The 13157-nt window shown below is 40.7% G+C and overlaps 1 protein-coding gene across 1 annotated transcript in view; it reads left to right on the top strand.

Annotated features, from left to right (window-relative positions):
* Nucleotides 1-7587, top strand: part of fhl3a (four and a half LIM domains 3a) — a 35393-nt gene extending 27806 nt beyond the window's left edge. Inside the window, exons 2-6 of the mRNA XM_034698760.1 lie at nt 83-257; nt 1202-1376; nt 5494-5663; nt 5805-5991; nt 6346-7587. Of these exons, the coding sequence (XP_034554651.1) occupies nt 102-257; nt 1202-1376; nt 5494-5663; nt 5805-5991; nt 6346-6497 (840 nt within the window). The 5' untranslated portion in view covers nt 83-101 and the 3' untranslated portion in view covers nt 6498-7587. The remainder of the gene's footprint in view (nt 1-82; nt 258-1201; nt 1377-5493; nt 5664-5804; nt 5992-6345) is intronic.
* The last annotated feature ends 5570 nt before the right edge of the window (nt 7588-13157 follow it).

A 13157-nucleotide genomic window follows, 5' to 3' on the forward strand; every position in this document is an offset into this window, starting at 1 on the left:
TCTTTTTTTATGTCAGTCTTTTGTTCTTGTTCACACTATGTTTGAATCTGTTGTTCATGTCAGTTCTTCTTGTCTGTTCCAGGTTCAGAGGAAAAATCGCAATGGCCGACCGTTTCGACTGCGACAACTGCAAGGAGTCCTTGTACGGCCGCAAGTACATCCAGTCCGACGACAGTCCCTACTGCATCCCCTGCTACGACAGCCTCTTTTCCAACACGTGCGACGAGTGCAAAGAACTGATCGGCCATGATGCAAGGGTAAGGCATGCATTTGTGACATGATCAGACACGCGATCAGTTATCCGTTACAGAACATTTGGAGAGCGTCCAGATTATCTATCAAAACATCTTTGTGTACACATTTAATTAAAGAAGAAGAAGAATACAAAGAATGAAAGATAAAAACGTATAGGCTTAAATGTTTCTGGTAACATTTGTTTGCATGAATGAAACCCAACTTTGACTGTTGTAAAAAAAAAAAAATAGTGAGCTCTGTTTCAAAAGTCTTATCAGATAAAGTATCAAACATCCGTTTTAATCAGCTTACAGCCATAAGCCAGCTTTTCTGACACAGCCTCGGATAGCTTAAACAGAAGTTGAGTCATGCTAATGATGCATAATTCATGCTAAATGAAGCGTGTTCTATATATTTTGTGTGGCAGTACATAGTAAAACCTAATTGAACTTGCAATTATATAGGCAATTTCCACTTGGTCCACAGAAGCCAACAGGCTCATTTTGTCTGAGATTGTAAAAAATGCAGCATGAGGGAATGTCTCTTTTTCTTCCCCGCAACTGAGTTAAAGTTTAATTCTCCCTTAATGGAAAACACTAACATGAAGTGGATCATTTTAGACTGACATACACTACTTAGTGGAGTTTACAGAATTGGGCAGGCTTAAGTGCTCGGTAGTTTGCTAAGTTAAGGAGGCTAATGAGCTATTGACACCCTCGTGTGCAGTGGATGATAAATAGAACTAGCATTTCTTTGGCTCAGTGCCAAAAAGAATTCAATTTAACACCCTAGCAGGAGTTCTATTTCCCTGAGGCTTGCACAGAAGTACTGTGCTCATGTGCAGAGAGAAACTTCAGTAGGTGGTCAGTCTTTTAGGTCGTTTTTCTTAGTTGCAGTCCTAAAACTCAGGAATCATGCAGAAAAACTGACATCTCCTTCTTGTTGTCTCTTCTTCTTCTGCTGCCAGGAGCTCTTCTATGAAGACCGACATTATCACGAGCACTGCTTCCGCTGTTTCCGCTGCGACCGCTCGTTGGCGGATGAGCCTTTCACCAGCCAGGAAGAGGCGTTGCTCTGCAATGACTGCTACTGTAATGAGTTCTCCTCCAAGTGCGTCGCCTGCGACAAGGTCGTCATGCCAGGTAAAGATGCAAGACGTTTGCACAAAGAGAAGTGAGGGTGTTGAGGTTCATTGCTTGTTTAACCCTCCTGTTATGTTTGTTTCTTAGGGACAGCAATAATGTACCTGGGTCAATTTGACCCAGGGCATATTTAATGAATCAAAAGTGTCAAAACCCCAAACATTTTTTTAAATCTCATTATTAACTCCATTACTAACCATTTAAATTCATATTTAGTGCAATGGTGTTTTTTAATTCTCAAAGATCATGGTTCAATGAGGATAGCTCACTCGTTTTTTAGGAGAATTAATTTTAAAACTTTTTTAATGTACATTGGAAAGCCCTAAATATAATTGCAATAGTTTTACATGACTTGGATTTTTTGTTAATTTTATTTAATTATTTTAATTATTTTATTTTTTTCTTTGATGAAGTGATGTTGATACATTATTCTATATGTTGATTGTGCTAATTAAGCCAAGCAGAATAAGTTTTATACTGAAAAAAATACTTTTAACATTTTTCTTTAGATTTTTGAACTTTAAAATGGGTCAAATTGACCCGCAACATAACAGAAAGGGTTAACTTGGGCTCTCTGAATGACTCTTTTCCAACAACAGATGAGCTCAAAAAATCCAGTATGGATGAGTAAAAACATGGAAAGGAATATGAGATGGAGTGACTTGTGAAATATCTTGCGCTTAATGCATTTGACAGATCTTATTCAGCCACTAACCACCGGTCTCATTGTCCCACATTTGACTTTCCATGTTGTATACAAATTCAAATGTCACAATAGATAAGCAAATGAGTCTGGAAAATGATGACACGGCAAACTCAAGGAAGCAGGAAAATCAATAGTTTAAAGTAGGAGATGAAGTAGATACAGAAGGGAAAGATGTTTCACTGAAAAAAAAAGATGAAGATGAGAAAGAGACCAAAGCCATGGTCTACGATGGAGCTGTGGCCAGCACTGAATGTGACAGAGTAATTGTCAGTCTGCTTGACTTGTTGTCCGTGAGCCAGATCCACAGAGCTGGTGGTCTGCCAGCAGTCCGATGATATGAAGAGATAAGCTCCACAGTTATTGCAGCCGCTGTAACAGCTTACACAGCCCTTATACAGCAGAGCATGATTCCAGGAAGAGTACAACAAACCCCCCCTTATTCCACTGTAGATTATCCCATGTTCACACTTTTGTATTACAGCCCTTTGTGTCAGCGAGTCTATATCGGAAGGAAGTCAAAGAGAGTGATCCTGTCATAGATGTCTTAAAGCTCCAAGTTCACATGACTAAAAACTTGTTGTTGAATACATCTAATGCACTTAAGTTCCAGATTTGAATACTGTTATAGAAATCATGTACACCCTCAAAAACAGACAGTCCACTTATCTTTGTTTGATACCTGGATGCTGGGCTGAAGTGGTTTATATGGGTTAAAGAAGGAGAGAAGAAATTTAATAACAACGCCAAAAAAGACAGATTATAAAAGTGCCAGAGATTTTCTCAAAAGATGTTTTGTATTTTTCTAGACAATTGATCTCTTGTTTTGTCTCTGTTGACTCTGCTGGAAAATACTACAACAATAACAGTTTTGTGTTTTCTCTCCACTGTGACTAACCATCTATTTGAGCTTCATGTGCTCAGACTGAATACTTGTGTTAAACATGGATGTGGCCTTAGTGATGTCACCCATTGGTTTCTGAAGAGGTGTTATGAAGCCTGAAGGTGGCAGTCAACGATATCTCCAGCTTACAAATAAATCCCTTAATTATACAATCAAATCAGAAGAGTTATAGTACCCCTGCCCCTGCTCCTTTTTTTTTTTGCATAAGATATGAAGTATAAAAAACACTCTTTTCAAAGCAGGATGTTTTATTCTGCTGTAAAAATGGACTGTTTAATCTGGCCTCAATAAGAGTTTCCTTGGGGCGCCGTTTGCCGGTCCTAGCCTGCACCTCACAGACAGAGGCTATCGTCCTTGTTGCAGCAGTCGCAGGTTCAACTCCCGGCCTCTACCATTTGCTGCATATCCCTGCTCTCCCCCACATTTCCTGTCTATCTCCAGCTTTACTATCCAATAAAGGCAAAAATGCACAAAAACATATCTTAAAAAAAAGTCTCCTTGGCTCTTGGAGCCAGCCTCAAGTGGACAGTCTCAGAATTTCAGGTTTTGCACCTCCACATTGGATTAATTTTTTAACTCTGTAGATGGCCACTTCATTACACCCTGAATACTTAAAGTCCACACTAGGGGTCAACTGATTAGAGACCTGGCCAATAATCTGGGACCGATATTCTACATTTGGCCAATTGTCTGTGCTGGCATTTAATTTTCCAGAGGGGTGTTTTGTTTTTTTCATAACACAGCGAAGATATTAAGTTTACAAGTTCTGCATAGTTAGAGGCACAGCTGACTTGATTGACAGGCAGGACCACTGTAGCTGTTGGTGAGGAGGCTCAAAGTTGCCTCTTTTGCCTCACACTAGCTTAACAGAAGTTAGGTTGAGTGAACATTTCCATTATGGCTCCCACCGATGATAGGCTTCAAAACAGGGCTTCAGAAACAGATGGGTGATGTCATGGATACTACGTCTATGGTTTTCACTCACTACTCTGCCTCATCTAATGTCCCACCAAGTACTGCTACTTAATTAATACATTTTTTTAACCTTTATTTATCCAAGTTAGTCCCATTGAGATCCATCATCTCTTTTCCAAGAGAGGCCTGGCAGAGTATGGCAGCAACACAGAGCTTCAACAGCAACACAATCAGAATCACACAGTGCAGTAGAACAGTTAGTTCTTCATACAGTAGAACTAAAGTTTACATTACAGAAGTCAACTAAACATTTCCATACAGAGAGTCAGGATGCTAGATTTTTTACTAAGGATATGGAAACATTCAGGCTAGCTAAGTTATTAATCTGAGCACTTGTACTGCTGGTCAATACACACATGAACTGTATAAGGAGATCAGATTTCTGATACAAACTCTCACCTTTATAGGCGTTTCACATATTCATCCAAAGTAATAACTTTACTATGTAATGTTAAATGTCAAAATTCTAAATTTTGACACAGACATTTTTATTTTTACTGTAAATGCATATTGCTTCTAGATATTGGTGACTGATTACATGAGCTACTAATAATCAGTATCAGTATCTGCCCTGAAAAACTGATATCAGTTGAGCCGTAGTTTACACTGTATCGAAAGAGGTGTATAGGTGTCTAGGTGAAGGACTGAGGTACTCAAATGTCTTATCTTTTTAAAATCCTCAAAATGTATTTCATTTGGGCGCAGACTTGGCCTACTGGTTAAGTTGCGTGCCCATGTAGCGGGCGGTCCGGGTTCGAATTCAGCCTGTGGCTCCTTTCCCGCATGTTATTCCCCCACTCTCTCTCAGTTTCCTACACTATCCACTGTCCTCTCCCTGTAAAAGCCCAGAAAATCTAACTTAAAAAAAAAAAAGTATTTCATTTGTATTGAGTATATCCAGCCTGTTGAACTCTATTATAATTGCCAAATATTTAAAAACCATCTAGTAATATTGTCCTTTTTGAGCCGCTCTGGATCCTGTAAGCTTATACAAACTGAGATGTTTTTGCCGAGGATTTCTGCAGTTTTTGATTTGTGAACACAGCCTGAGGCGGTGACACGTTACCAGTCCACAGACAGCGGCAGTGCAAAATGTCGGCTTCACACAAACCACAGCGTCACCATAGAATAAACCCACCAGTATCATAAAAACCTCAACAGACGAGGGAGAGGAGATGGATTGTTTGGGGACATGAAGGGGGAAAAATAGCATTATCCCTTTCTGTGCGGCCTGTCGCCACTCTCAGCAGTGGGGAAGAAGTCTGGGGCCTGTGGTATCAGGATTTAAAATAAAATAAAAAATGAATGAATGAGAAGAGTTTTCTTTGCCCTCATGCAGTTTAAGTGCATTATTTCATTTTTTATAAAAATTGCTGCCAAAAAAAGGCAAAATGGCGGCAACACTCCTGAGAAGTTTGGTAAAAAATTCATTCTGTGTAAAACAGTTGATTCTCTCTCAGGCCTTTGTTATTTTTTCCTTCTCTCTTTCTCTATTCCTTTCTTTGCCTCATGTGTTCTTAATCTTTCTCTGCCAGGTTCGAAGAAGTTGGAGTATGCCGGCTCTACCTGGCATGAAAGCTGCTTCACCTGTCACAGCTGCGAGCAGCCGATCGGCTCAAAATCCTTCATTCCCGACAAAGATGAACACTACTGTGTGCAGTGCTATGAGGACAAGTTCGCTCCACGCTGCACGCGCTGTAAAAAGGTCAGTCAAGTCACCAAATAACAAGAAAAGCAAGACATCTGTTTACCTATGTTGGACTTGAGTGCCGTCTATTCCTGGATTTGCATTAGAATAAGTCTTTAAAAGGTTCTCCACATGACCTTTGACCTGCCTCATTTTCAGACCCTGGCTAAAGGAGGTGTGACCTATCGGGACGAGCCGTGGCATAAGGAGTGTTTTGTCTGCACCAGCTGCAAGACGCAGCTGGCGGGTCAACACTTCACCTCCAGAGACGACAACCCGTACTGCCTCAAGTGCTTCGGCAGCCTGTACGCTAAGAAGTGCGAGGCCTGCAGCAAGCCAATCACAGGCAAGAATACTTCATTTGTTTTGATTTGGATTTTGGGGAAGTTGGACATTGCACACCCATCAGAGTGTAGAAGGATGGCGCTGGGATGGTTGGTTGAATTGTCACTGTCAATCAAATCTGGGCAATTCCACCCAACACAACTCTGATCATGCAAAGATTTGGCAATTAAAGATTTGTGCTCATCAATTCATCCAATTTTTGCAATGGACAGCTAGCTTTTAGTTGTTTTGTTTGTTTGTTTTGTGTTTTAAATCCCAGTGGATGCATATTTTGTTTGTGGTTCTGAATTCAAAGTCATCTTTCTAAAGTTGGACATGCTCTTTAACCTCTGCCACGTTGCTCTTCCTTTCCCAGGTTTCGGAGGAGGGAAGTACATCTCATTCGAGGATCGCCAGTGGCATCAGCCGTGCTTCACCTGCTCCCAGTGCTCCGTGTCTCTGGTGGGCGCTGGCTTTTTCCCCGACGGTGACAGGATCTTGTGTCGCGACTGCAACAGCAACCTATAGACCTGTCATTTTCACCCTTTGTCACAGCATTTCAAGAACCCCCCCAAACCACCACCCATCACCCCTGCCCATCCCTTTAAGTCCTTACCAAGGAAGGTAAACCCAGGCTTACAGATGCTGCCTCTCAGGTTCTTTTTATATAAAGAGATCAGTTACTCATGCTCCCTCTGTGGGTCAGATCATCATGAAATATCTTGTTTTGATGCTGCGTTGTTTGAAAAGATCTCATCTTTAACCAAAGAGTTAATTATCTTCTGAAGCAAAGTTAACAGAGTGCCTTAAAAATAACATTACCGTAATGTTATGTGCTATTGAACCAAAGAATGCAAACTGCTAGTCACTTTGCCAAAAAGTCCTTCATATTTTAAATCAAAGTTTCCTCACAGAACTCTGACACTGTACAGTATGTGAACATTACTGTGTATTTCAAAGTGTGGTGGAGGTACTGTGGCTTTATGCTTTCATTACTGCATCTTTAAATGTTTTGTTATGAATATATCAGACTGTTGAGACAAGATGATCATTGATGTGTTTCAGTGACGTAGTCGGTTTGTGGTAGTTTTGATCAGTAGAGTCATTTGCACTTTGGATATCCATGTTATGAGCACATAATAACACACTTTTTTCAAAAACATGGCACACAGACCACTTTTTACGTCACGTATCTGCTTTTTCTAACTTAGCAATGACACTTACTTTAACATAAAGTTTTCTTTTTTATCCTTTCTTTTTTCATATGTTGTAATTAATCTTTTTTTTTTTTCACCGTCGCTCAAAGAGACGCTTTTATAACCCAAAAGAAGCTGAAATGAAATACTGTAGTTGTGTATTGCAGGAGTATGCATGTCTCATGTCTGCCATGATTTTCCTTTTTGTGCCTTTTTCATTTTTGTAAAATGTATGTGAAAAATTATTAAAAAAACAACTTTATTTCATTGTTACAGCTTTGATGCTGGTGAGTCAGAGTTGGCAAACATACTTTCTAACATGGGAATTAAAGCGATAGCAGTTTGAACGTACTGTCAGACAGTTTTCAAAGATATGGCTAAGTTTTATCTGTGAAGTCTTAATAAATTCTCACTGAATGATCTTTTCTGTGCACTTTTTAGTTTGCTCCTTTCGTGCTCAGTGTTTATGGAGAATCATCCGTTACTGGTTTATGAGGTCATAGTTTCAGTAGATTTGTGTTTACTGTCTAAGCCAAAGAAACCCCTTCTGGTGTGTTTAAAAAAGAGTCTTTCTAGGAAAAAATCTGTGTGTGTGAGAGAGAGAGAGAGAGAATGAGGGAAAGAGTGGGTGCACAGGGGGAAGGGCATGAAAGTGTGAGAGTGCTGGAGAAAGAAACCATGCGTGTGTAATAAAAGAGATTAAAAAGTATTTGTGTGTCTCAGGTTTAAGATATTTTCAGAGTAAAACAGAGTGATCGCACATCTGTGTGTGTATTTGTGTGTGTGTGTCTGGCTGTGCATATATACATACACACACACTGTTGTTTATGCTGAGTCGACCGTTTCATTGCCTTGATGAAGTACACAGACTGCCAAACACACTCTCCTGTCGGCATTGGTGAAAAGTCCTCCTCCCTGCCTCTGTTTGAAATTTTTTCACCAAAAAAGGAAATGGAAAACTCGTAGCTGCATGGGGGAGGGAGGAAGGGAGGGAGAGAGAGAGGGGGTGACTGGTGGTGGAAGTGGGAGAGACAGAAGAGTGTGGGAGAGAGAGAGAGAGAGAGAGGAGAGAAGGAGAGGGAGGATGTTCACATCTGGAGTTGCTCCATGGCACTTTCACTGGGGGGTCAAGCTCCACACACGGCCCCCTTCGGATTTATTGGAAAGAGGAGGAGGGCGTAGAGAGGTGACGGCTAGCAGGAAGGGTCAGAGGAAGAGCTGTGGAGATGTTAACTGTATCATATGGTACATATCCTGTACAAATAGGTTCAACTTTAACTGCTTTTTCAAGAGTGTATAAAAATGTCTTCTCACTCCCTCCTTGTATTTGAAGCCGAACATTTCATAGAAAGAGAGGCCTTTCACCTACAGTGTGTAAACAGCTGAATGTACAGTATGGCCCTCACACTCTTGGAGTTGGTTGTTTCACAGATGAGGTTCATAATTTTACTGCTTAGACCAGAAATTTGACTAAAACGTCAACTTTTGAAACAAAAACAAACACATTGACTTCTATTTAGGCTCTGAACATGACAACTGTTACACGAATGCCTGCCATTTATAGTTAAAACAACATGTCAGACTGTCTGCAAGTGATGCCATTAACAACTTCATCCAGAAAGATAGCTAGTAGTATTTAACCCTCCTGTTACGTTTGTTTCTCAGGAACAGCAATAATGTTCCTGGGTCAATTTGACCCGGGGCATATTTAATTATCCAAAAGTGTCAGAACCCCCAAAAAAATCACAATAAACATTTTTTTAATCTCATTATTAACTCCACTACTGATGCAGGGGGGGCTCCCATACAAATGTGTGAAATCAACCATTTTCATTTTATATGTTGATTACACATATTAAGCCAGGCAGATTTTTCATACCGAAAAATTACTTTTAACATATTTTTTAGTAGTCTGTTAAAATCAACAAGACTTGTTACAGTGTCAATAACAAATATAATGAACATGATAAGACACAGTGCAGTGAAGAGGTGTAATCAGAGTGAATATGCCAGTTGAAAACAGAGAGAGACAATGTTACGGATGTCTGTTGGGAGGGCAGACAGGCTGAAGGCTCTAGATCCCATGGTGGTCAAGTGGGCGGGTGGTATAGTAAGGTGAATGGAGGAAGAAGACCTGAGAACTAGTTAATTTAGTTCATACCACAGATTATGGAAGCAGAAAAGCTTGGTTCATACAGACATCATGCTGCAAAATTTGCAAAAAACTCATGCAGTTGCCACTTTTGTGATTTTGTGGCCCACAAAAAAAGATTCCTGGTTCTAATTCCATCTGGGGATTCTCTGTATAAAGTTTGTGCAAGCCCAAGATCCCTGTTTGGTACTCTGAATTCCTCCCATGGTCTAAAGATATGCTCATAAGTTTAACCGGTCCCTCTAAAGTTTACGTATAGGTGTGAGTGTCTGCATGCAAGTTTGCATGTCTCTCTACATCCTGGAGACCTGTACCCTACCTCTTGTCCAATAACAGCTTGGATTACCTCCATTAAATGCACCAACATTTCTGTGATCTGCACCACACCATGCATCACCAGCCTGTTCAAAGGGACAGTTCACAGTTCCAGTATTGTATGGATCATCGCTCCTGAAAGGTTGCTGGTAAGGCAGACTTGAAACAAAGTACCAAAAGAGTTCTTAAAGAGAAATGAGGCTGATAGAATGATGTGAACACAGGCTCACATCATAAAGGTTTATGGAGAGTTGGCTCCATAAAAGCAGCAGTGAGGGATGATTAGCACAGACTTTATCCATACAGATGTCTGCACCGTCCTGTTTTCACCCAGCTGGTTCACTTTATCTTCTAAAATCAGAGACACTTATCGCAAGTTTGAGGGGTGGGGGGAGGGTTTAACGCTAGAATCTAAGGTGAAAACACTCACGTTGTTGTTGTATTCTAAATATTTCAACTAACAAATAAAATCAAGGGGCTGCATGGTGGTGCAGTGGGTAGCGCTGTTGCCTTACAGCAAGAAGGTTCATGGTTCTCCCCTGTCGGGCAGGTGCCTTTCTGGATGGAATTTGCATATTCCCCCTTGTGCATGAATGGGTTCTATCCAGGTACCCTGGCTTCCTCCCACAGTCCAAAACATACTTACCAGCTTGATTGATCCCTCTAAATTGCCCATAGGTGTGAGTGTGTGTGAATAGTTGTCTGTCTCTCCATGTTTGCACTGTGATAGGTTGGCGACCTGTCCAGGGTGTACCCTTGCCTACCGCCCAGTGTCAGCTTGGATAGGCTCCTGCCCCCTGTGACCCCAAATGGGGTAAGTGATCAAGGTAATGGATGGATGGAACTGAAATCAAGGTAAATTGATGGATAAGAGTTTGTTGCAATAGAGGATTAACAAGAACCTTAACAGCGTACACATATGCAGGTGTTTTACTGTTTTACTTCAGTTTGTCAGGATTCTGCTCATTGTGAAGTTGTGCAAAGCTTTGCTGGGAAGTACAAGAGGTCACAAAAGTTTTACACAGACACACCAGAAGTTGTCCTGAGCTGATAACAGACAGAGTAGAAGAAAGAGTTGCAAAATCAGAAAAAAATCATACGTCATTTTTGCATTCCTGAACGCAGTTTTGACCGGGCTTCTTGCCAGCATTCTTCTTCATATGACTGACCACCTGGGAGGCAGAATCTGTGGACGTCCTCACAGCAAAGGCTGCATACCGGGATGTTTCAGACTGCTTAATAAGTTTGTTTGGTAAGAGAAAAACCTCCAGTTTTGTCACTCTGCCTTTAAAAAGCACTGTGTAGTAAAAACAAAGTCTTTTTGTTGTTTGTATCTCTGGTATCTCTGATACACCTGCTGAGATACACATGATCGGTTTAAATCTAATTGTGTACAATATATATAAAGAAAATGTGTGTCATAATTTAAAGGACCAGTGTGTAGAAGATAGTAAAAGCTAGGGATGAGGTTGCAAACTGCAAGCAGCTGGTAACAGCTCATTAGATTCAAGTGTGTAGGAGAGCCTGCAGTGTCTGTAAAACTTGTGATAATTGAGAAAGGCCCTGTGGAGTCAGCATTGTGAGTTAATCCGAGCATGCCAATGCACGACTGGCTGATTCTGATTCTGAAGACTCCCTCTGTTAATCCAAAGAGTTAAATCTCAAGTGACGAAAAACAACAATTTCTATATTCAGGTGATTATTAACATACATATGAACCAATGTCCCCGTTACATCCTGCACACAGACTCTGGATGTAAACTACTTTCTCATAAATATCACACATTAGTTCAATTAGGCTTTTTTTATTCTTGTAATCTATAAATCTATCTGACCTGATTAAATCAAACATGACATTTAAGAACATTTAAAAGTAACCTGACCAATCAGATGAGTTCAGTCATCATACAGTATGTAGGAAACTTTCTTTTAACCATTTAAAATCTCAATGACTTAAAAGGATGAATGTGTGATCATCCTGCTGCCTTCAATTTACTAAACATCAAGACATTGTCACAGACACTTAATTCAATAGTGGTGAGCATTACAGCATTTTGACATCATGCCCTGCATGATGTCTAGACGAGCACAGTAGAGCATGAGTCAGCGAGATGATGCTATTGTTCGCAGTGTAATCCTCCATGTGCCCAGAGCAGTACACTTCATCAGATTGATTTTACAAGATGAGAGGATTAAGAAAATATTTGGTCTGATCAGATGGAGTCCTCAAAGTACTTATGTTATTAGTCATTGGTTTTTAGGTCAATATATTCCCGGCACTGTATTTAATGTGCTGTCTAAGCAGAGCAGCAACTGGTACACCTGGTAGGAGTGTCTCACCTAATTATTACCTACTTGTGGTGAATGAATATGGTGTGTGTATCATGGTGTGTTTCATTTTCTCTCGTTGTTGCTTTAACAAATTTATATTTTAACTGTTGCTGGGAAGAAACAATTTCCTGACCAATGTATTAAATTGTCCCCCATCCCCAAATTCTATTAGAAGATGACTATCCTGCTATATTGATATAAATAAAGCGATCACATTGACCCTGAAGTGCTAAAATTGACCATTTCTCAAGAGATTCCATCCAGTGGACGTTATGTTTATTGTCTCTTTGGTAATTTTGTTGAGTGTTAGATAATTAGAGGCATCAAGCACCTGAATATTATTTTGTTACTTTCCCTACATTTTAAGATACTCTATGAGTTGGGACTGCTCGTTGTCGTCTTGGCCCACAGTGTGGACTAACTATAAATAAAGGTACATTTTGACCAGATGTTCCAGTAACTTTTAGCACCCAGAACTACTCCCTCAAGAACTAGATGGTTCCTGTGGACCAATTGTTGTCTGCGTTTCAACCACAGGCTGAAGTCCTGGGAAGGTTATGCAAATCAGGCCAGTGAAGTATGAAGGGAAAAAAAAGTAATTGCACCACACCCCTGAACCAATTGAGGGAAGTAAGACAAAACAATGGCAATTCAGAGTTGACACCATAGAAGGGGACAGACAGGTTGGCATCATTATGAGTGAGACAAGGGGCGGCTGTGGCTCAGTGGGTAGAGTTGATCGTCTATTATTCAGGAGGCTGTCGGTTTGATCCCAGCTCCAGCAGTCACATGCCGGAGTGTCCTTGGGCAAGACCCCAAATAGCTCCTGCTTTTTGTTCAGCAGTATGTGAATATGTCTGAATGAGATTACCTAATACTGATGGACGCCCGCTTCCGGCCCAACTATGATCTCTGTTTACTTTTCCACAGAGATTCAGAGCATGTTATGTTAATCTCCCGCTGATACATGTTGCTGTTTATCATACAGACATGATTACATGAAGAATAGAGAGGAGGAGAGGAAATACACGGCTGATGTGCAGCCGATGAGTGGGGATCCCGGAAGTGTTGTAAATGCAGGAAATACCAGCCACTGAGTGGACCAATCACAGGGCTTGCGGTCCGTGTCGCTTCTACGCATAGTTACATTTTGGAGGAGGTGCACGTCAGCTACGTGTGTAGGCCTCGACGTAG

This window comes from Notolabrus celidotus, chromosome 12, assembly GCF_009762535.1.
Source record: "Notolabrus celidotus isolate fNotCel1 chromosome 12, fNotCel1.pri, whole genome shotgun sequence".
Lineage (NCBI taxonomy): Eukaryota > Metazoa > Chordata > Actinopteri > Labriformes > Labridae > Notolabrus > Notolabrus celidotus.